This window comes from Conger conger, chromosome 12, assembly GCF_963514075.1.
Source record: "Conger conger chromosome 12, fConCon1.1, whole genome shotgun sequence".
In the NCBI taxonomy this organism is placed as follows: domain Eukaryota; kingdom Metazoa; phylum Chordata; class Actinopteri; order Anguilliformes; family Congridae; genus Conger; species Conger conger.
Window position 1 is genome coordinate 42,725,145 of NC_083771.1, and position 24,013 is coordinate 42,749,157.

Here is a 24,013-nt window from a genome sequence, read left to right on the forward strand (position 1 = left end):
GGTTCAAGGCAACACTGATCTTATGGGTCATTGTTTGACGACATGTGACTGCTATGACATAGGGTGACATTGCTCTTGTACAGTAAATCAATATTATTAGGTGGTACCATTACTGTGGTGAAGGTTTCTTACTCTAAGAGATAATAATAGGAACTACCTTTTTGCTAATACAGTACAGTCAGACTGTAAAATAGTCTGATCCTTGCAGAATATGAATTTAATGCAAGTAATTGCAATTAATAATTAATTTTGTCAGCAATGTAATCGTATCTTACAATGAGGACTTTTTAAAGGTACCTAATAGTACCTAATTTCGGACTTCTCACAGTCAAGAGAGGATTAGCAGCAACAAACACCTTCAAACCACAACACTGTTTATCCCTCCCCCTTCTCTGTAAACGTGCTGACATTGAAACGCCATTGCCTGTGGCAATTAGAACCAATTTTCAATATTTTCAGTATGAATTAATTATTGTACAGTTATAGAATGTTTTGGTACAGGGTGTCGGGCCGTCAACTGTATATTTTGAAACCCGAATTTAAGGACCATAAACACAGGCAAAGGGTGAGTCAACATGTTAGTGAGTGATATGTAAACATGCTTTGTTAACCAATTTTAAATATTGAAGGTTAACTTTGTGTTATCTTTCACTAGTTCACTATTTCAAGCATTATCGTATTTATACATTGTTCACTCTGGTATCAGATAAAGACAGTATAATATATCAATAATTTAATAACATGAAAAACTCTGAATTGCAGGCTGTGTTACTTCTTGATAATGGAAAGGCTATTTGAGTAAGCATTTGTTTCCTTCACTGCCATCTCAAAATCGTTTTAAAATCTGTGTCAGCCAAGATAATGTCAAGATCTGCTACAAAGGTAACAAGAGAAATGTGCTTTTCAACTTTGGGAAGTTTTCCCCCATTTTAGCGCATCAGCTAGCATTGTGTTGCATTGTCTCGCTATCAAATGTACGGTATGCTCCCTGTATCAATAACACTGAGACACCCCCTGCAATAGTGGCATGTCTCGCAAGTAACAATGACAAAAACAAATATAGCTGCAAGCAGCAATGAAGAGGACCAAGCACTCATCCAATATTAAGCCAAATAGGTCATAGCCACATGGAAGGTAATAATATAACTGTGCCTAAAGACCACTAAATGTTGAACAGTATCACAAGGAAGTGGACATATTTTTTTTTATATGTATGGCTCTATTGAGTCAATGCTTTAGGTTTACTCTTGTGTCAAGCAAATTCAGTTTCAGGCAAATTCAAGCAAAAACTGTTTTTTTGGCAGAAAATCTACCCAGACAATTTTTTTTGTTTGTCTTGCAACAAGGAATCTGGGGTAAGAATACTTTCAACTCTCGCCCAAATGGTTGAGAGTTGGAGGCCAAAACTTATTGTGCCTTGTTATAGTGCCACCATCTGGCGTATAGATGTTAATCACTTCACATTCAGGAGTTGTTAGCGGTGATTTGATAAGCCACGCCCACTTACCATTTCATTGGCTTACTACAGCTACCGTGTTTAACGTAGCAACTATGTGTATATAACATTTTATGAACTTTGTAAGTGCAAGCTATATACCAAGTTTCAAGCTAATTTATCAAAAATTGAGGAAGGAGTAGGAATTCTACTTGGCAAATTGCGCAAGGATCTACCACTGTGCAAAGTTTCATCAAAATCAACCAAGTGGTTTGGCCAGAATTTACAAAAACAGAGGAAAACAAATAATACTAAAACCAGCAATTACAACCTGCGGTGCTCGGCGCCCTAATAACTAAATGCAGTCTCTCCCAGACTGAAAATGAACTGGTGCTGTTGGATGATTCCTAAAACTGTTGCTACCTTCGGAGAACTGGAAAAAAATTCTGATTAGTTAATGAGGTTTCTGACTACATAATTTGCTAACCTTTATTTTTTGTAAAAAAAAAAAAAAAAGAGAAACGTTTTACATGCTTTGAGAAGGTTTTTTTTTAATCTTATTTTATAATTATAAGAATTATACATACGACCACTAAAAAAAGCTTTAGCTGCCTTTTATTTTAGTGAATGATTCAGAATGATGCCAAAGCCTGCCGCTGAACACTGGAAATACAGCATATAACACAGCAAACGGTATCTCTGCAGACGGACCACAGGCCCTCAGTCAAACAGTGTGAACAGATGAAGTGACTGATTCCCTTTCTGCCTGGGAAAGACTGCAGCTAATTATGAGCAGCTCATTGAGTCAGACCAGACGTGCTAACGTATCTATTGTAGACTGTGGACAGTATTGCCCCAAAGACCAGTGCTTTAGCTGGATGCCACCCCAACTGCCCCTTTTGCATTTTTATAAGGCCAAATAAAGCCAGCAGTTGCAATATCTGTGATATGTATATTATGCTAGTTTGTAATGAAAATGTGAAAATTTATGTGGTGGGCTGGTGTTTGTATTGCTGAAAATATTGCAGAAAATATTCACTGACGTTGGCAGTTCTGGGATTTCTTCTAAATGCATCTAATGCACAGCTCTTTGCGGAACTGTAGAACATTTTTCCTCTGACATTGCAAATGAAGTTTCTGCATCTGGATAAATGCTTGAAAAGAGGTTTTTTTTTATCTCAAGAGTTTACATAATCCAGAAGTCCACACAAAGCCCTTTAGGAGAGGAGCAGACGCCTCGAGGCACCCATTGCTGAGTGTTAATATCCGTGGACGTGCTATCTGAAGCTGAGGAGAAAGGAACACCCGGTCACCTCACTCTTGATAGGTTCCAAAAAGAAACTTTTATTTCTCAACTTGTTGTCACTTATGACAGTTGATGAGTCAGAGTGCCATATTCTCCATTTCCCATCCTCACAGTGTATAAATGACCTGAATAAATAAATGTTATTGCTCAAGAATAAAATAAGTCAACATGATCTGATCTTAAATAAAATATGTACATTTTAAAAAAGAAACTCAATACTGAATAGGAACATACATAGATATAATCTATACTCCAGCTTTATTGAATGTAGCTGGTCCTTGCTGAATAGCTTGTGTTTGTGTATTGGCTTCAGCAGAAAACGTGGTGGTGAAATAATTAATCTTTCTTAATTTGGAGCCAGGCAGCATGCTACTTCAATCTTCTGTAACTTCAGTTAGAATCAATGCTTCTGATGAAAATTGTGAAATCCTCAGCTTGAATTAGAAATGAAATAACAAATGAGACATGTCAAATATTGGACGTGTGTAGGCTTTTGACAATTTATATTGATTTTACTCTGGGCTGCATTAATACAAATCAAGTATCCCTTTCCCTTGTCCAAGATTACTTCTTTGCCACCCAATTAGCGGGAATTATGTTTTGATCAATGAGACTATTGTAAGTTATGTGCCAACAATTCAGTTGTTGTAGAACAAAATAAACTCTAAATTAAAGACATGTTAATTAAGACATTTTGGTATTTTGTGAACTGGACTGAACTCTGGAGTTGGTTGAGGGTTGCAAAGGTATGGTGACATTCCCTGCTCCATATTTAATGGGCATGTGCCCTTATACTTCTTCAGCCCAAATTGCTCTCTGAACTATCAAATTTTATCCCTTATGCAGAGAGTAAAATATTAGCTACTATTTCCAAATGCTGATAGTAATGCTAGCCATTCATGCTTATAAAATCCCTCAGTCTACACTCTCAAAGACAGGGACAAAATCATGTCAAACGAGAGAGAGATAATGCAGATGTCAACATATTTGGCTGGTTTCAGTGCCTCAAACGATGTCCGTGAGTTGTTCCATACTGTGTCGGTTTATCAGAGAGTATCACTGGTATGTAATTGATGCAAAAACACAAATTACGTAAAATTGTTGAGTGAAAGTATGTCTGAAACAGTTTGTCTGAAATTTACAAATTATACAGACGGTGCAGTGGGTAGCACTGCCGCCTCACAGCAAGGAGGTCCTGGGTTTGAATCCCGGTCGGCCAGGGCCTCTCTGTGTGGAGTTTGCATGTCCTCCCCGCGTTTGCGTGGGTTTCCCCCGGGCACTCCGGTTTCCTCCCACACAGTCCAAAGACATGCATGTTAGCGACCTGGCGACCCTGTTCAGGATAAGTGGGTTAGGATAATGAATGAATGAATGAAATTATAGCCATGAGACTGACCCAGCCCCCATTCTAGGTGGGAAAGGAAGTGATACAGACACCGCCCGAAGTTCAATCATGACTTAACTTGCTTGCGGTGCTCCAAAGCCCATCTGTGTTTTGCTTTTAGCATTATCAACATTAGGCCTGTATCATGAATTGCTCATATGCTGTGTTTTCTCTTTCCGCAGTGCTGGCTATGACGCTGTCCTGGACAGAAATGTGGCCATCAAGAAGCTCAGCAGACCCTTTCAGAACCAGACACACGCCAAACGTGCTTACAGGGAGCTGGTTCTCATGAAATGTGTCAATCACAAAAATGTGAGTACTTTGCCTGTCAGTAAGAGGCATGTGGAGCAATGGCTTGCAGTCGTCTTCATGTACTGAAAAGGCCCAGAGGGATGTGCAGTAAAATGAAAAATAGCGTTGGTGGAACTTCATAAAGATTTAATAAATGTTTCTTGTAAGTCAATGGCGTATGCTTGACATGCCAAACATTTCCCAAAAACTAAAATCGGAAGGTCATAGAGACATGCAGTTTTAAAGACAGAAAAATGATGTAGGACACAGTTATACCACAATATGATTTGTTTATACTGTAGGTACATTTCATTTATTCATGATGAATACCTCTATAAATCCTGATAATTTCTATTATGTTAGAATATACGTGCAACAAGAGGTGTATTTGAGCTTTTCTTCAATCATTAATTCATAAAGCTCAGTATTGAGTGTTTCCCTGTCCTCACGCTCCAAATAAAATGGTGAAATGGATTTAAAGTGTGAAACTGAGGTAATGGCCGAGCCGTAATGGCAGACACACAGCCCCCCCCCCAGTCCTCATCTCAGTCTCCTAGGATATGTAAATGACGGGGGCTGAAGCAATTTTGGGCCGCAACGAGGTGCTTCCGTGGGTCTGAATTTTTCACTCCTACGTCGCTGTTGCAGTATTTCTCTCTCTCTCTCGCTCTCTCGTGCTTTCTCTCTCCTTCTCTTTCCCTCTCCCTCCCCCTCGCGCTCTCTCTCTCCCTCTCTCTCTCTTCCTCTCCCTCCCCCTCGCGCTCTCTCTCTCCCTCCCCCTCTCTTGCTCTCTCTCTCCCTCTCTCTCGGTCTCTCTCGTCCTGACTCGTTCTCTCTCTCCCTCTCTCTCGTTCTCTCTCCCTATCTCTCGTTCTCTCTCCCTCTTTCTCTCCATATCTCTCTCTCTCCCTATCTCTCTCCCTCTTTCTCACCGTATCTCTCTCTCTCCCTCTCTCACTCTTCTCTCTCCCCCTCTGTCGGCCTCTTTCCCTCTCTCTCTCTTGATCTCTCTCTTTATCTCTCTCTCCCTCTCTCCCCCCCCCCCCCCCCGTCAGCCGTGTCCTTGAGCAGGGTCATTCCCGCCCCCCCTCACTCCGGCTCTCGTGGAGAGGGGGATCATGTTGTGGAGAGGGGGATCATGTTGTGGCCTCGGTGGCTGCAGCCCTGCAGGTTCCCACAGTGGCTGAGTTATCTGCTCCAGTGTTTATGGCGGGGTGTGTGTGATTATGAGCTGCCGTAAAGACTCAAGGAGAAGAAAGCCGCTGAATTACTGCGGACATCACTCTGACGGCATTCTGCCTGTCAGCAGGCCCCGTGCCAGCCTCTTAAGTGGCCTGTTTGTATTATTTTACTGCCAGCATCAGCAGCACCTTGTGTAGCTGCATTCCTGGGGCTGAATATGGTAGACTTGATTTTACAACTTTATTGTATGTCTATTTACTTTGTAAATAATAATCATAATCGAAATAATAATACCCACTATTATTATTAGATGAAGAAGAAAAAGATGATGTATACATATCAGTGTGTATGACCGGAATACATTTAGATTTTCTTCCAACCTCCCATCGATATACTGGGTGATCATTCAGCTGTGAAACAGCAGGATCTGGAATAACTCTCACCCCACACCGTAGATGGATCCATCTCCAGAAAACTGCTTAAACATTTCTCTCCAGGCTTGCTATTGGCCTTGAGTCCAGGTTCACTTTGGCTGTTCCATTGCCTCTGTCCAAATGTAGTTATTCTACCCATATTTTCATGTAGCCTCAATATTGTTTATTATTCCTGTGTTATATAACCTTGAATTTTCTGAATGGCGCAACAACATCTTACAATACACTTTTATAGGCTCATTTTAACAATACAAACACACCAGCCCACCATATTTAATATAATTTCAGTGGCACAATAATAATTTAATAATGTAAATGGTCAAACTGACTTGTTAGTTTTAATGTGATACCTGTGTAATGTACTAATGTAATTATGTGTTTTTTAACAAAAGAAAAATCTCTGTTCGAATGAATGATGCATGATCTATAATAACACTACACACATTTAACTTGAATCCTCATCCTCAATTTCTCTTTTTTCATTACAGATAATCAGCTTATTAAATGTTTTTACACCACAGAAATCTTTAGAGGAATTCCAGGATGTGTAAGTATAACGCTAAACACAAAACGATATCAGGTTATGAGCATGTCCAAGTGCTGATGAGACTGTTTCGCTAGTCTATTTATTATTCACACAGCAGAACAAGGTCATGTGACGTTCTTCTGGGAATATGTGCTTGGTTTTCAATGCCACATCTCTGGCACATAAATTCTTTCAGCTTTCATCGTCCTCCTAGTTTCATTTTATAGATTAATAATTTAGTACAATCTACAGAGCAATTCTACATATATCACAAACCAAAAAAGCTAATCAAAAAAAGCAGTTTTAAAATTATGAATTGATGAGTCTGCAGAGTGGTTTTTGCGAGGAGGCCAAAATAAAAAATAGCAGCTAATTTGCCTGTTCCTACATCAATACACTCAACATGTGTACATGTCATAGTCAACTAAGCATGCTTGCTACGCAGTTTAGAAATGACTGGTATTTGCACCCAACATTTCTCATAGACTAGATTAATCTCTAGACATGGATTAAAAATAATAGGGCTGTTTGGACATGATCAATACCAGTGAATGCTTATTTATGGGGAGTCCAATATGGCAGTGTCATTCAGGTTATTTTATTATTTTGTCTGGTTCATAGTTTCTTAAGGTTGAAAGTATTGTTGTGTGTTTGGATGAACTCTTCTATAGGTATTTACTAAAACTATTTTGTTATATCATATCATGCAATTAATTCACAGAGGAACTGCATTATCCTAAATATTAACTCATGCATAAAGCAGTACATACATTAACATCAACTAATACATTTTTACTAAAACATGGTTTTGGTATTCTGTGGTGGTACAGTAGGTAATTGTTTGAAGACAACCTGCAGACACTTGACTGTATGTAAAAAAGCTAGATTAGCCCCCAAATCTAGTCAGTGCCTTTGCTAGAAGCAGTAATTTATCTTTGTCTCGCCAAAATATTTAACCATTATATCATGGTTGCACAACTCGGGTCTTGGAGGGCTAGTCTGCGTGCTGGTTTTTGTCCCAACCAATTATCTTAGTTTTATCTTAGTTTCAACTGCACTGGTTCACTCCTGTACTTGTGCAGTAAAATCTTCAGGATACACAGTCTGGAACTGTAGCAATATATGATTGGGCTAATTAAATAAAAGCAGATGTTGGCACCCCTGTTGATGTGCACCCCTGCATTATATCAAATATAAAATAATCTGACTGACCATTAGCCTTTAGTGGATTTTTGGAAGTAGTAAATAAACGTTTAAAATGTTACATTTATTTATTCTCATTAGGCATTTGCATTGTGCTTGTATTTCCTGTTAGTCCCCTGTAATTAGGAACCACGTTAGTCCCCTGTAATTATGAACAACAGTGGCATCATTTATTCCCTGGGAGCACAGCTCACAGTTTGTCTGTAGCAAAATTGTATTGCACGTTAGAATATTTTGCACCATTACATTACATTATTGGCATTTGGCAGACGCTCTTATCCAGGGCGACGGACAACAAAGTGCACCAGGCATACGTTATGTTATTTCACAATACTTTGCATTTTATACTTTAAATAATTCAGTCGGCAGTGGTGTGGTAAAATACTATTTCAGAAAGAGAATTGAGAATTGAAGCGGCTCTGCTCTGAGAGAGCTCCAGAGTGGCTGTAATCACGGGGAGATTTATTTTTTATGACAGGTCATTATGATGAGATAGCAGCCACTGTGCTGTCACTGTGAACAAGGTCAATGATCAATAAAAGCTTACAGCACAGTATAAAGTGAAGATTCGCATTGTTGCACCATACAAGACAAAATAATTAAGGCATTTTTGAAGACTTATCCGTGAGAGGCCTAGACACATTCTCTGAGAAACAGTCAGTTGTTCTTATTCTTATTTAGCTCGTGCACTTGACTGTGGATATACAAATAGTGAACAAAAATATGTTAAATCCTGGGTAGTTTGAGGACAAGCTACCACCCAGATGTTGCTCATAACTTAAATAAGCAAAAACGATGCCAAGAGAACAGACGAACATAAGAACACCGGCTGCTCAGTAAGGTACAGTCCAGATATGATCTAGCACTGCGCCAAGTCTGCTTCTGAACACCTCAAAAATACTTCCAGCTATCAGTGAGGAATTTACTTACTGACCTATTTCCACTTAGGCCCAGTTGCTCTGTTCTCTCTAAAAAAAACCAAGCTCATAATGTGTTAATCGTATCAATCATACTGGGTTCTCTTTCTCTCTCTCCCCCCTCTCTCTCTCTTTGTCTCTCTCTCTCCCTCTCTCTCTCTTTCTCCCCCACTCTCTCCTCTCTCTTTCTCCCCCCTCTCTCTCCTCTCATTATCTCTGTCCCTCTCTCTCTCTTTCTCCCCCCCTCTCTCTCTCTCTCTTTCTCCCCCCTCTCTCTCTCTCCCTCTCTCTCTCTTTCTCCCCCACTCTCTCCTCTCTCTTTCTCCCCCCTCTCTCTCCTCTCATTATCTCTGTCCCTCTCTCTCTCTTTCTCCCTCCCCCTCTCTCTCCCTCTCTCCTCTCTCTCTCTTTCTACCCCCTCTCTCTCTCTTTCTCCCCCCCCTCTCTCTCTTTCCCCCACTCTCTCCTCTCTCTTTCTCCCCCCCTCTCTCTCTCCTCTCTCTTTCTCCCCCCCCTCTCTCTCTCCTCTCTCTTTCTCCCCCCTCTCTCTCTCTCTTTCTCCCTCTCCCTCTCTCTCTCTCTCTCCCCCTCTCTCTCAGGTATCTGGTCATGGAGCTGATGGACGCTAACCTCTGTCAGGTCATTCAGATGGAGCTGGATCATGAGCGGATGTCCTACCTGCTGTACCAGATGCTGTGTGGCATCAAGCACCTGCACTCTGCAGGCATCATCCACAGAGTGAGACACGCACCCATTACATTACATTACATTACATTACAGCACATTACATTACATTACACTACATTACATTACTGCACTCTGCAGGCATCATCCACAGAGTGAGACACGCACCCATTACATTACATTACATTACATTACAGCACATTACATTACTTTACATTACATTACAGCACATTACATTACATTACATTACTGCACTCTGCGGGCATCATCCACAGAGTGAGACACGCACCCATTACATTACATTACATTACATTACATTACATTACATTACAGCACATTACATTACGTTACATTACATTACAGCACATTACATTACATTACATTACTGCACTCTGCGGGCATCATCCACAGAGTGAGACACGCACCCATTACATTACATTACATTACATTACAGTACATTACATTACATTACATTACACTACATTACATTACTGCACTCTGCAGGCATCATCCACAGAGTGAGACACGCACCCATTACATTACATTACATTACATTACATTACATTACAGCACATTACATTACATTACACTACATTACATTACTGCACTCTGCAGGCATCATCCACAGAGTGAGACACGCACCCATTACATTACATTACATTACATTACATTACATTACAGCACATTACATTACATTACACTACATTACATTACTGCACTCTGCAGGCATCATCCACAGAGTGAGACACGCGCCTATTACATTACATTACATTACATTACAGTACATTACAGTACATTACTGCACTCTGCAGGCATCATCCACAGAGTGAGACACACACTCATTACATTACATTATTGCATTACATTATTGAATGGTATGGTAAATGGTTGGCATTCATAAAATGCCTTTATCCAAAGCAGTGCTTCTCATTCATCCACACAAGGCACCAACCAGCTCATCAGGAGCAAGTGGGGGTTGGGTGTCTTTCTCAGGGACACTTGGTTGGCATTTATACAGCGCCTTTATCCAAAGCACTGTACAATTGATTCTTCTCATTCACCCATTCATACACACACTCACACACCGACGGAGATTGGCTGCCATGCAAGGCGCCGGGGTTAGGTGTCTTGCTCAGGGACACTTCGACACGGCGGAGGATCGAACCGGCAACCCTCCGACTGCCAAACGACTGCTCTTACTGCCTGAGCCATGTCTCCCCTGACATCGCCCCCTCATTGCCCTACATGCACTAGCACTCTGGACTCAAAGGTTTACGGTAAAATGTCTTCCGCTGAGATCTGTCCACTCTGATAGCCCATTTCCCTCTCTGCCCCCCTCCAGGACCTGAAACCCAGCAATATAGTGGTGAAGTCTGACTGTACCCTGAAGATCCTGGACTTCGGTCTGGCCCGGACAGCTGGCACAAGCTTCATGATGACCCCCTACGTGGTGACTCGGTATTACCGGGCCCCCGAGGTCATCCTGGGCATGGGCTACAAGGAGAACGGTAAGACTGCCACTGTTTCTTTACAACACGCTGGCTCCTCCCAGTCAATGAACTGCTGTTGCTCTTATTTCCTCGGCTGTAGAATAGGGCAATTCTGCAGTGACTGACATTACAACTGCGGGATATTTGGGTGGTAAAGCCCAATACAGCTACATCATAGAGACTGATAAGAGTTCCTGACAGCTGAGGGTTATAAAAGCATATGTCACTCTCTTATGTATCTGTATTGGACTTTAGCACCCAAATATCCGGCAGTTGTAACGTCAGTCACCGTGGAATTGCCCGATAGCATAGTCTTACGGCATGCACACCGTTTGAGTTTCTTTGCACAGTGTGGTGTAAAGTACATTTGAAATACCTTTAATGGGAGTAATTTGAGTTCTCGGCTAATGCTTACAGAGATTTATAGTTCTTTGTTCTTGTTGGAGTGGAATGGTAACCTTGGAGAGGTGCTACAGCCATATGATTCACGCCAGTGGAATAGACACAAGTCCTTAGGGTTAGCGAGCGTATGGATTTTATGTTAGCAGTAATACCTCTCAAGACTCTCCACAGCGCCTGATTAGAAAAATAGTTTGTGTACTTTGTCTTTTTCACTAATACATTCTCTGTCGATATAACAGCTGCATTCAAATCACTCTGCCGCTTCTCTGTCAACCGACGACTTCTTTCTGCTAACCTCTAATTTCCCCTGCAATATCTTTTCTTCTGTACCAACAGTGGATATATGGTCAGTGGGATGCATTATGGGAGAAATGGTCCGCCACAAAATCCTGTTTCCAGGAAGGGACTGTATCCTTGCTCAAGTGATGCCGCTCGATATAGTTGAAAGGGCACGTGAGGGTCATTTACGGTATATCAATTCAATATAAAGGCTAATTATTTGTATATGGGCTGTATACTGTTGGGGAATTTATTTTCCTCTTCCGCGTGTTCGTTAAGGTGGGGATGAAGACAGGACACTTGAAACCAAATTCAATGATAAACTATTTAATGAGACAACTCAGTAAGCAAGGAATACAGATTCAGACTCTCAACCAATTTGCTCAGCTGACATCCAGGAGCACGCGCACACTACTTCCAACTTCAAACCACTCTTTATTCCCTCATGAGCCTATGCTGATTGGTCGGCGTCTGTGATGGACTGACAACATCTGCTTCTCCTCCAATCAGAAGGCATCCTTATCCTTAATTCCAAGAAGCCACAGTATTTTCTTGTGACTTCAAGACAGTTATTTTCGACTGTTAAGAGCGATCTGGGTGACCTAGGTCACCCGCCTTGAGTTCCTGTTCTCCCTAACAGTTCTCTATTTTAAAGGTTGAGATTTTAGCACTATCTGGTTGAAACTTCCTGCATGCAGTGTTTGTGCAGTTGCAAGCACTTTTGATTAATAGCTCTATGCAAGTTCAGGCCTGGGTCAAGACAGTTTAAAATAATTCCACAATACATGGAGGGACCCGACAGAAGATAAAAAAAATTAGAGTTAAGTTCACTAAATAAACCTACACTTCCTTTTCATAACTCCAGTCTGCCACTCAATTAGGAATACAAAAATGATTTTAACAGGAAGCAGTAAAATGAACTAGTTTGAGATTTTCCAATAATGCATTTGGAAATAATACCATATTGATATAATAATTTGCATACTGAAATATAATTAACTGTTGGGAAGCTATGTAAAGCACACTGGGCAGGTAAAATGCTAAATTATTCAAATTAAATGAATAATCAATTAGAAGTAATGCATTAAATTAGCAGAGAACTATTTGACTGAATGTATGCATCAAGCATGAAGTATTTTAATTTGTGATGCTGTTTTATTTTAGGTAAATCCATGACTGCAAAAAAAAGACTTAAAAAAAAAAAGTTTGCTTGATGGAAATTTACATTTTTGTGAATTCCCCAGCCCTTGGCATTCATTCCACAAAAAGAATTGTGCACAATATGAAGAAAATGAAAAAAGCTGTTATTTCTTGACTTTTTTTAGAATCTGATGTACTTGTTTCATAATTCTTCCATAATATTCACTTTATTTTAATTTTGTTGAATATTGTGGCTGTTAAGATGGGAATTGCAAAGCATATGTGCAAAATTTCTGGATATGTCTGCAATAAATCATATGAACATATAAAGAACTTGAGCAAATTGGGAAAAATGATTAAGATAGCAATTTGGTCAACTATTAATGGCTATTTGGCAGGTCAGACACACACATACAAAACTGATCCAAATGTTAAGTCTTGAATGTAGCAGATGCTTTGTCAGAAATGTTCAGATTTCTTTCCTATGGAACTCAAGCCTTGCAGCAGTGGGTTTAAAAGTTGAATATGCAAATGAGTTTGAGTTACCATATACTGTATAGCAATGGTGATTTGCATAATAATTTGCATAATCATGTTTTCTCGAAATGACTGGCAAAATTATGTTTGCATACCGCATAATGTTGAGCTCAAAATTTAGAATATATGTTATTGGAGTTATGTCTGTTTTTAGAATATGGATTGAAAGAAAGCTCTACTGTCTGCCTAGCTCTATGCAATTGACAGCCTTTTAGTGGAAATTATTCACTTGACTAGTCAACATAAGTCAATGCTTTTCATACTCAAATCAAGTTTGAACTGTCACGCAGAGGTCCAGTTCATGAGAAGCATTCACAGTGAGGGACAGGCCATCACTCTGAGCCCTGTCTTCGCTGAAAACATCTTTTTAATCTTTAATTTCTAATCCTCAAAATATATCTTTCTCAGCTCAAAAAGAAGTAAATGTTTATATATTGAAAAAAGAATCACTTGTAACTCAAATAAATGGAAGATGATAATTAAACCCCTGATTATTATGTATTACACTTCCAAATATCCAACAATATTCAGAAATTCTGACCAGTAAATGAAAAGTCACCTCTGAACATATTCCTTCTGAGACTGTTATTATAACTAAGACTCATCTTTAACAAATGCTACCATATAGAAGAAGGAAGCAAGTAATCTTAAAAAATCGAGCCTTGTTTCTTTGCACCAACCGTTGGACAATGACGTCCATGGCAGTGTCACCTCTAAACAGTGACACACTTTGGGCATCAGTCCTCCATTAGGGTGGCTCCATTACATTACATTACATTATTGGCATTTGGCAGGCGCTCTTATCCAGAGCGACGTACAGTTGATTAGACTAAGCAGGAGACAATCCTCCCCTGGAGCAATGCAGGGTTAAGGGCCTTGCTCAAGGGCCCAATGGCACAATGGCCATGCAGATGTTATTGTGGCTACACTGGGATTAGAACCACCGACCTTGCGTGTCCCAGTCATGTACCTTAACCACTACGCTGCAGGCCGCCACCATTTCTCTCAGTATTTAAGTGGGATTCGTGAGATGCATCCTAAAGCCCGTTTGCTAATGAAATTACTCTCACCCTGTGTTCATCTGCTAGGTACATGTAATATCTGCAACGGCTTAAAGCTTCTTCACCCGGCATTGCTCTGCTTAATAACCCTCTGCTGCTGTCATTCTGTCCGTATCTGTCAGACCTAAGAGCGGGGGAACCCGGGAACCCCTGTGAGGTGGGGGTGCGTGGGGAATGTGTTTGATATCTGAGCCGGAAAGGTTTTCTGAGTTTGAGTCCTGCTGCTTCTCCTCACACGTTTGAGCCTTGCTCCAGGTCCTTTGACGACGTTCCTCTGGAGACTAGCATTGTCGAAGCTGGGGTAAATGCTACTCCTTAGTGTTCATAAAATAATCAATTCGTTCCCACTGTTTTCCATTGTTATTAGAATCCCCCAAGTACTACCCTCTACCCTCCACAGAGCACAGCGGTTCATTGTGTCATTGTTTTAATCCGGAACTAAAACTCCATCAAAACATCAGGGTAGAGCCCCCAAGTGGTAAATAGGTGTTTAGACGAGTTTCTAACATTTGCAGGTATTTTGGATGGAGATTATTGCTGCAGTGATTTCATTATGGTGCAGTAAAACCTATTAAAGGTCCCATCTGGTATACGGAACGATGATGGCAGGAATCCCATATTATCCCTGAAAACAAATGGCCTCTGTAGTCCATGCAGCCCACATCCCAAACGATCCAGGGTGCAGTTTGCTGGACTACAAATCTCTTCTTATTAAACACGTTTTTGGGGGCATTTATGAGTTGTTGAAATTTTACTGTGTTACCATTAGTCATTGCTGCCTAAAACTAGTTAGCTTGATGGCAACAAATAATGTTCGTGAAGGACAATTACAAATGTTACAGTATGAGATTGTCCAGGTAACCTTAGCTGTGGGGGGCTAAGGGGTTTAATATATCAAAAATCCATCACCCTAAACAAAGTTGAAAATCCTAACTGAGGCTTTTCTGGGGACATACAGTATATGTAATACAATTTACCTTGTACTTGGGAATATAAAAATGACCCAAAAAATGTTTTTTTGTATACTTAACACAGAATCTACTTTCATACTTTGTACCGTCAGTTGATATGAATTGCCACAATAGCACAGTTGGTTGGTGGTTTTGTTTGGTGCCATCTATTGTACTATTGCCATCTATTGTAATGGAGGAGAATAACACCCAGGGGTCTATTACCCCCCGGTGGAAGTGAGGGCCACCCTACTCCCTGATGCTCCTCGGTAGTTATCTGGCCTGTTATGATAACTTCATAGATATCATAGATATTAGATATCTCTCTGGGCTGAGAGCACAAGATGGAGTGTTGAGGAAAGCAGTTGGTATAGCACCTGATTTAAGAATTAGATTGCCGCCGTTGAAATTAAATCTTTGTTGACAGAGAACACCTTTTGCCATCCCCTCAGACAGGAGGTGAGAAGAAATATTGTTCTCTCAGCCTCGGGAATAAGAGTCGAGCATGAAAGACTAGACGTCTGCTTTTCATCCTCACTGTTCGTGTTTATAGCCAGCCATATGTGTGTACATTGTAATTGTAAGAATGAGATGTACATAAACTTAAATTTGAACCTGATAAGGTAGAGGGAAACAGTGTAACTTTGTGTCTGTGTGTGTGTGTGTGGGTGTGTGTGTGTGTGCGTATATGTGCGTGTGTGCGTGTGCATGTATGTGTGTGTGTGTGCGCGTGTGTGTGCATGTATGTGTGTGTGTACGTGTTTGTGTGTGCTTGTGTGTGCGTGTACGTGTGTTTGTGTGTGCGTGTGAGTATGTGTGTGCGTGTACATGCGTATGTGTGCGTGTATGTGTGCGTGTACATGTTTGTGTGTGTGTGCGTGTACGTCTGTGTTTGCGTGCGTGTGTGTACGTGTGTGCATGTACATGTGTGTGTGTACGTGTACGTGTTTGTGTGTGTGTGTGTGCGTATGTGTGCGTGTGTGTGTGTACGTGTTTGTGTGTGTGTGTGCGTGTGCGTCTTCATGCCATGCGACTGTGGACGCAGTGGACATGTGGTCCGTGGGCTGCATCTTTGGTGAAGTGATTAGAGGAACTGTGCTGTTTCCAGGCAGCGATCGTATCCTTCCTGTTGACACACTGCCAGTGATACCACCCTCAGCGCATATTCTGTCTATGATGTCATTCACAACTTCTTACTGCCCACCGCAGATGATATTTATGCTTTGTACATATATTAACTTATATAATCTTCTCATCAAATATGAAACAGCTTCACTTTTGAAAAATCCTAAATCTACCTGTTTTTAATCTGATTTCTGGAGTTCCTTAGCAGGGTAAAAAAAACCAAAAGATCTTTCCGAATATGTGGCGTTTTATTTAGCACATAAGCTTGTAAGCTACTGTGCAATTAATTAGCGTACTCGGTAATTAAGCGGGTTTTTATTCAGAAACATTTCCAGTAGCTTTCCTCGTGCCGCGAGGAGCCCCTCCATGTGTGACAGACAGATGGAAAATGGCGCGCAGAGGGGATGAGGTAATGGGAGGCTGGTTGCCGTGGCATCCGTGTATACCGCCGTCGCCCCCACAAGAATAGCGGGGGCAGGCTAAAAAGCATAGCCTGATTCCCAGCGCACCCACGTCACTCCGCCCATATCCCCGCTGATCTGCTATTTACTCTCTGTTGCTATGGATTTGTGAGAGCCAATGGCAGTGAGCTATTTGGCGAGCTTGCTCGCACAAAGACCTGGCGGGGCGGTTACTCCGTGTGGCGTGAAACGCAGGCCAGGCCAGGCCAGGAGAGAATGCGGGCCTGTACCACCATGCAGTCCAGCTGTGAGGTATTCACCCAGCAGAGTGAAATTGTGCAATTGTTCAGAATGTACATTAGTCATGCATCCCTTATCACAGACCTGTATCCTGTGCTACCCAGTGGAAGGATTGAAGAGAAACAACTGTTATCTGTTAATCTAGCAGGTACCCAAAAAAAAAGGGAAAAACATTTTGCTGACAAGGGTGTTGGACTCTTGAATTCAGTGGATGATCAAGCTCTTGATTATTGAAGAAAATGGGGTATGTAGCTACTAACACCATTTATAAAGTACATTTCTCAAGAAGCTGCACCTTAAATTCGAGCAGTCAGGCAGGCTGAGATAATGGCATCTCAAACGTTTTAACAGAGTCTCAGATCTGGCCGTAGCTCTGTGTTAGTCTTTTAATAATGAGGAAGAATGTATAAATCCTCATTCATATCACTTGTGCCAGGTGATATTTCAGTGGAAATGCAGAGATAAATGACTGTAGGCAGTGTTGGAGGCTTAGCTGTTACACAAGTCTGGGTCCACAGAGATAGCATTTCAGCTCCGCAGTACCTTTGACATTTCAGCTGGTGCCCTGCGGTACTGTACCGTATTAATGATTCTCTGTGAAGTGAAATAATCCTTTCAAAAGTATCAGTCGACTGTACGCTATTATCCGACATGGCTTTCCACAAGGCAGCACATCTGCCTGTGCTTGTTGACAGCAAACTGTTTGCAATCAGCAATTTGCAATCCGGTGGTTATTAATTTGTTTACCTGTCGTTTATAACCTTGGGATATGCATTACGCAGGGGTTTTTGGCGTGATGAAGGTTTCATTAAAACGGCGGTTCTGCGAAGCTGAAATTGAGACATATTAGCCAAACCATTGTGTGACAGCCCTTTTGATTAAATACAGAAAAGATGACTCATCATTGTTTGTGGCAATATTTTGATTCTCCTATCGGCTTCATTTAGTTCCCCTGCCTGTCCAATAATTCTCAATGTTATTCATTCACATTCCATATTTCAACTGAATAAAAAAAAAATATTTTTGAAATGTATATCATTCCTCAACATCCTTTATATAAAATATAAATCACATGTTTGATGGGAGACACTGTAGCTAGAGGCAACTGTTAAAATACAATCCTGATTTCAAGCCAGTATGACGATATGTTCCGATGTTTTAAAAACAATGTCAAAAACCACAGCAGCAATTAAACAAATGGCCTTAATTTTGCTTTGACCACGGAAGTGGGAATGAACGAGACTGTTTAAATGACAGTTACAGGACTCCTGTAAAGTATTAATGGTTCAGGCTGCAGTCAGATACTAGTGTGGTAATGTGGCAGTCTAACCCCGGCAAACCTTATGGATAGGTTTTCATCGAATTAAGAAGGCACACATACTGTTGTTATGCAAATAGAGGGCCAAGTAATCACCCCAATACTGCCATCCACTCTTTACAGCTTGCTTTAATAATAATTAAAAATATACCATTACCGTTATAACCCTGAGCATTATGCAAAGTGCCCCATACCCTTCAAGCGCTTGTATTGTGTCTCATAAACATAAATGTTTAATGAATATTTATTAAAGTTAAGTGCGCCTTGTTTTACCACCAGTGAAATGGGCCACGGCTTTTCTTTTTCTGTGACCCGCTTGATAACTAAGGTCTGCACCTCTGCTTCTGGTGACCTGTAGGGGCCGTTTGTCACTTTTCCACACTATAAAACGTAAAGCGCGTTTCAGGCTCAGCCCGTGTAGGACAGTGAGTGTTTTCCCGGCTGGTTACAGCAGCTGAACGGGTCTCCCCTCGGCCGCGGTACTCTCAGGGGGCCGTCGCCGGCAGGTTGTTTTTTCCTCGACCGCACTGTCCTCCAGATATTGACCAGTGGAACAAGGTGATTGAGCAGCTGGGCACGCCCTCCCCAGAGTTCATGAAGAAGCTGCAGCCCACGGTGCGTAACTACGTGGAGAACCGGCCCAAGTACGCCGGCCTGACCTTCCCCAAGCTCTTCCCCGACTGCCTGTTCCCCGCAGACTCGGAGCACAACAAGCTGAAAGGTGAGTCTGACCCCCCCCTCACACACTCACACACTCACACACTCACACACACTCACACACTCACACCCTCACACACTCACACACTCACACCCTCACACACTCACACTCACACTCACACACACACACTCACACTCACACTCACACTCACACTCACACTCACACACTCACACTCACACCCTCACACTCACACCCTCACACCCTCACACTCACACACACACACACACACACACACTCACACTCACACACTCACACCCTCACACACTCACACACTCACACACTCACACACACTCACACTCACCCTCAAACACTCACACTCACACACTCACACACACACTCACACACTCACACACACACACACACTCACACACTCACACACACACACACACACACACACTCACACACTCACACACACACCCACACACTCACACACACACTCACACACTCACACACTCACAGGGGCCGCTCCGTCCTCTGCTAGGGGCCTTGGGCCCGCAGCTCCCTGGTGTTTTTTGGGCTCTCTCCTCCATCTCAGCCTGCTCTGTGATGGGCACGGGTCTGCAGTAGCTGAGCCGCGGTTGTGTCGAGGGCCAGGGAGGGGAGAATCGGTTTGGGCATTGGGCGCCAGGATGGGAAGTCATGGGACTGAACCCCTGGTGACACCCTTGAGCGATGAACTGACGCTCACCGTGCCGGAATCTGCCTCACTGACCATATTCGCATTTCCATAATGAATTGTAAGAATTGTGTGAATTGTTTTACACCTGGAATGTAAGGCTGTTTGCTAAGACAATTCTGAGAAAAAATATGTTGCTGATCTTGAAAGACCTGGAACATACAATGTGCATTGTTAATTTTCCATGTTTTCCATGCTTAACATGTTTTGTTCATCGGAATTAGCTATGGTATTATCCTTTCAAAGACATCTTGCTCTTGTTGAATGAATCTGATGAAGGATAATTGAAATGTGTCCTGCAGGTTGATCAAGGTCAGTTGGACATGCTTGCTCGCTAACGGCTGTAGCGGAGACAGGGGCTTGGTGTTCTAAGCTCTGTTGTTCTACAGAGATGAGGGCTTGCTAATGTACGTAGCAGAGACAGAGTCTTGGTGTTCTACACTCTGCTGTTTTACAGGGCTGGGGTTTACAAGGGGTTTACTGGGGTTTGCTGGGGTTTACAGGGCTGGGGGCTTGCTAATGTATGTAGCAGAGACAGAGATTCAGTGTTCTGAGCTCTGCTGTTGTACCGGGAAGAACCGGAGCTTAGATGCAGTGGGAGCGACTTCCTCTGGCAGCCATTTTGTGTGCTTGCCACCCGCCGCATGTGACATGATGCAGCACGATGATTAAAGCCAGTCTCTTACTCATGGACTATATATAGAGTGTCAAGCGCTGGCTTCCTGCAGTGGGAGTGGAATCTGTGTGGGAATCAACAGGGAGAGGATAGGGGAGGCATTTTCATGGGTTTGTCACAGGACGAATATGACGTACAGATCATGTCGGTTATATTTATATTTGGACGAGAGCTTGCAGCTGAACCCCAGGCTTTGAGAGAGACTTTTACTAATGTATAGACAGATACAGATAGCATCACTACTGCTTTTACCAGCGAAATAGACTAAAAACACACCTTTTCAAACTGTATCTTAGTCCTACCTCCTGATTTCCCCCGCCCCCCTTTCTGATATCCCTATCCCTCTTGTCTAACCCCCCCAAAAAAATAAAAATAAATTGCACTTATGATGACTGTATGTTTAGAACAACACTTCATGTGTATTATACTAGTTATGGATGTGATGCTTTAACTTGTGGAAGAACATATGCACTTGTAAGTCGCTTTGGATTAAAAGCGTCTGCCAAAGGACCAAAATGTAAAATGTAAATGTAAATAAATTCAGAGAGCTTGCTATTGTACACGTGAGATAAGACACATATCGGGCTGCAGGTTTCGTACCCGAAGCATCGCACCGATGATTAGCTCTCGAGGTTATAGCACTGAAAAGTAAGCAGTGTTGCTTTCCAGGGTGAGTCACCGAACTGCTCTATTGCTCATTTGGCGGAGGGCAGGACCCATAATGCTCCCATAATGAACTAAGCAAACCCTGGGGACTCAGGCACTTTGGTGCTGAATCACTTGTTCTTGCCTAAAGTGTCTGGTCTTGACTAAAGCTTGGCTGCTAGGTGTCTATACTGGGTTCCAGCATGGTTTTCTTGGGCCTCACCTGCCTTAACCCTTTGGAGAGTAGGTTATTTGCTATAGTTTTTTGTTTTGTCTTTATCAAAATTCTTCACTACATACTGTATATTATACTGTATATACATGTACACTCAGTGAGCGGTTTATTAGGTATTTTTTAGACTTATTTTTTAGACTTATTGGGCTGCCTATCCACTTGATGTGCTGTGTGTTCAGAGATGCTCTTCTGCACACCACTGTTGTAATGTGTGGTTATTTGCGTTACTGTTTGCGTTGCGTTACCTTTGACCAGTGTGGCCCTTCTCCTCTGACCTTACTCATTAACAACGTGTTTATGCCTGCAGAACTGCTGCTCACTGGATCTTTTTCATTTTTCGTACAATTCTCTGCAAACTCTAGAGACTGTTGTGCATGAACATCACAGGAATTCAACAGTTTCTGAGATACTCAAACCACCCTGTCTGGCACCAACAATCATTCCACAGTCAAAGTCACTTAGATCACATTTCTTACCCATTCTGATATTTGGTCTGAAGAGCAGCTGAACCTTTTGACCATGTTTGTGTGCTTTTATGCATTTAGTTGCTGCCACATGATTGGCTTATTAAATATTTGCATTAACAAGCTGGTGTATAGGTCTACCTAATGACTTGCTCACTGAGTGTATGCATATGCTGTATATATAATAATAATAATTAAATAGTGACATATTACACCTTAAAGGGTAAAAGCTGGGGTTGACTGCACCCACTATTCACTCAACCCTCCTCGGTTGAAGCCATGTCACTTATTCTTCGTATTACGCTGCAGGACGTGGTCGGGAATTAGACGTCTTTTTCAGGAAGCAGTGCAAGCCTGGTAGCTGACAGCAGGTGTGGTGCAGACAGCAAATATTCCTGTCTCCTCCAGGATCCGCCTCCCCCAGCGACACGCTTTGAGGCAGTCTGACTCTCTGACTCTTAAGCGTATCCTTGTTCTGAAATGTTTTTATGAAGACGTGAAATGTCATTTTCTGTTCTACCTATCGTTTTTTTTTTTTTCGTTTTTTTTCTCGCCTGACAGTATCTCCTGTGTGTTATGTATTCACAGCCAGCCAAGCCAGAGATCTCTTGTCAAAGATGCTGATTATTGATCCCGCCAAGCGGATATCTGTGGACGAAGCCTTGCAGCACCCCTACATCAATGTGTGGTACGACCCAGCCGAAGTGGAGGCGGTGAGTAGGGCCACAGCGGGCCTCAGAAGGGCCCGGCTCGGCCTCGCTTAGTCCAGTCAGGGTTCCGCGGGCGGCCGTTAGGAGCCGAAGACGACGCTCGTTTTAACATACGTCGTGTTGTGAAGGTTCTTCCCTCATCGCTGTCGCATTGTGGTATTTATTTTGTTCACCTCATGTTTATTTCTCCCTCTTGTCTGCCTCCACCCCCTTTTGTCACTCGCCGGCTATAATGGTCTTAATGGAAAGAAGAGGACGTCTGTATGTTGACGATTGAAAGCTAATTAGGCGTTGGTAATGAAGACACGCTTGGCTGCTCGAACGGCTTCCAGATTTTCCAAGCTTTCGCTAGCACACACTGAGTGTAATTACAGGGCAGATAAAATGTTATCCCATGGAGCAGTGGTTAGTGTTTCTAGTTGTACCATAGTGACCCATGCTGTTTGTAACTGCACTGGCATTTTTTGAGGTGTAATGTATGTCTAACATACATCTGTCTGTCTGGAGACCTTCATCAGAGTTAGAGCTGACAGGGAGAGCGGGCAAAAGCCTTTTACAGACAGGCTGTCACACTACTAGGAGCATCTCTATGTTAAGCGCTAGATATTTAAAAACAACTATTTATGTACTATGTCACATAAAAAGAAACACTGTTATATGTATGACTTTATACCTCTGAAATGATATGAAAAATGAGTGGTTGTGGGGGGTTTGCTGCATACTGGAGAATCCATGAAAAATGATGTATCTTTGAAGTATAAAATTAAATTAAATATGTGATAAATATTACATTTAAATATGTTTTCTTGATGTGAAATAGATTTTCCCACTCTCCTTCATCTTGATCAACTGACAAATTTCAAACCTGCTTTTAAGTATTTGATATTTTACTGTGTAAATACCTATTTCTCATTTGTATCATGTCCCATTTTTGAGAAAGCACAATTCTTATTTGGTCTGAACACAAATGGACAAATCCGTGAGATGGTAAGACACGTTTATGTGACCTGAAGAGATGAGAAAGTGGGGCTTCATAGACCTCTCATAGTTTGTGCTACTACCTGCTGTCAATCGCTGACTTGTGTGGACCAATCAGGACTCTGCGCTCCATAACCCAGCCCTGATTGGTTCAGTTCAATCAGCCACTGCTAGCCCACGATACTGTTGCTCAACAAGTATGGGTTGATGGAACCTCACTTTCTCATTTTCTAGTCAACTTTGGCTTTGCGACCTCCCTCAACATTTCTACTGTTTTTTCCCCCTCTCTATTGTCATTTTCACGCTGATGAAGGCCAGAGATCTCGTCCAAATATCCATGGTAAATAATAACATTTTAACTCAAGGAAGTGTTTCATTGTAAAGCATTACAAAGTTGTGATGAAAACCCGTCTCTGCCTCCTACTGTGTAACAGTGGGACTGTTAACCTTCAGTGCGGTCAAATATATGTATGAACTGCATGTGTGTGTGATTTCACTAACCGGAGGTAATCTGATGAGACCTGTCCATGCAAAAGGGTCATTGTT

The 24,013-nt window shown here is 41.9% G+C and overlaps 1 protein-coding gene across 8 annotated transcripts in view; it reads left to right on the forward strand.

The window, feature by feature from the left end:
• Nucleotides 1-24,013, forward strand: part of mapk10 (mitogen-activated protein kinase 10) — a 79,252-nt gene that overhangs the window by 42,316 nt on the left and 12,923 nt on the right. For 5 of the 8 annotated variants that reach the window (XM_061262344.1, XM_061262345.1, XM_061262339.1 and 2 more), the window contains exons 4-11: nucleotides 4,308-4,437; nucleotides 6,521-6,579; nucleotides 9,278-9,416; nucleotides 10,705-10,870; nucleotides 11,591-11,662; nucleotides 18,904-19,086; nucleotides 22,368-22,492; nucleotides 23,781-23,807. In XM_061262344.1, coding sequence (XP_061118328.1) covers nucleotides 4,308-4,437; nucleotides 6,521-6,579; nucleotides 9,278-9,416; nucleotides 10,705-10,870; nucleotides 11,591-11,662; nucleotides 18,904-19,086; nucleotides 22,368-22,492; nucleotides 23,781-23,807 — 901 coding nt within the window. Of the gene's footprint in view, nucleotides 1-4,307; nucleotides 4,438-6,520; nucleotides 6,580-9,277; nucleotides 9,417-10,704; nucleotides 10,871-11,590; nucleotides 11,663-16,266; nucleotides 16,339-18,903; nucleotides 19,087-22,367; nucleotides 22,493-23,780; nucleotides 23,808-24,013 lie in introns of all 8 variants that reach the window. The other 3 variants (XM_061262340.1, XM_061262343.1, XM_061262342.1) reach the window with 3 other exon arrangements.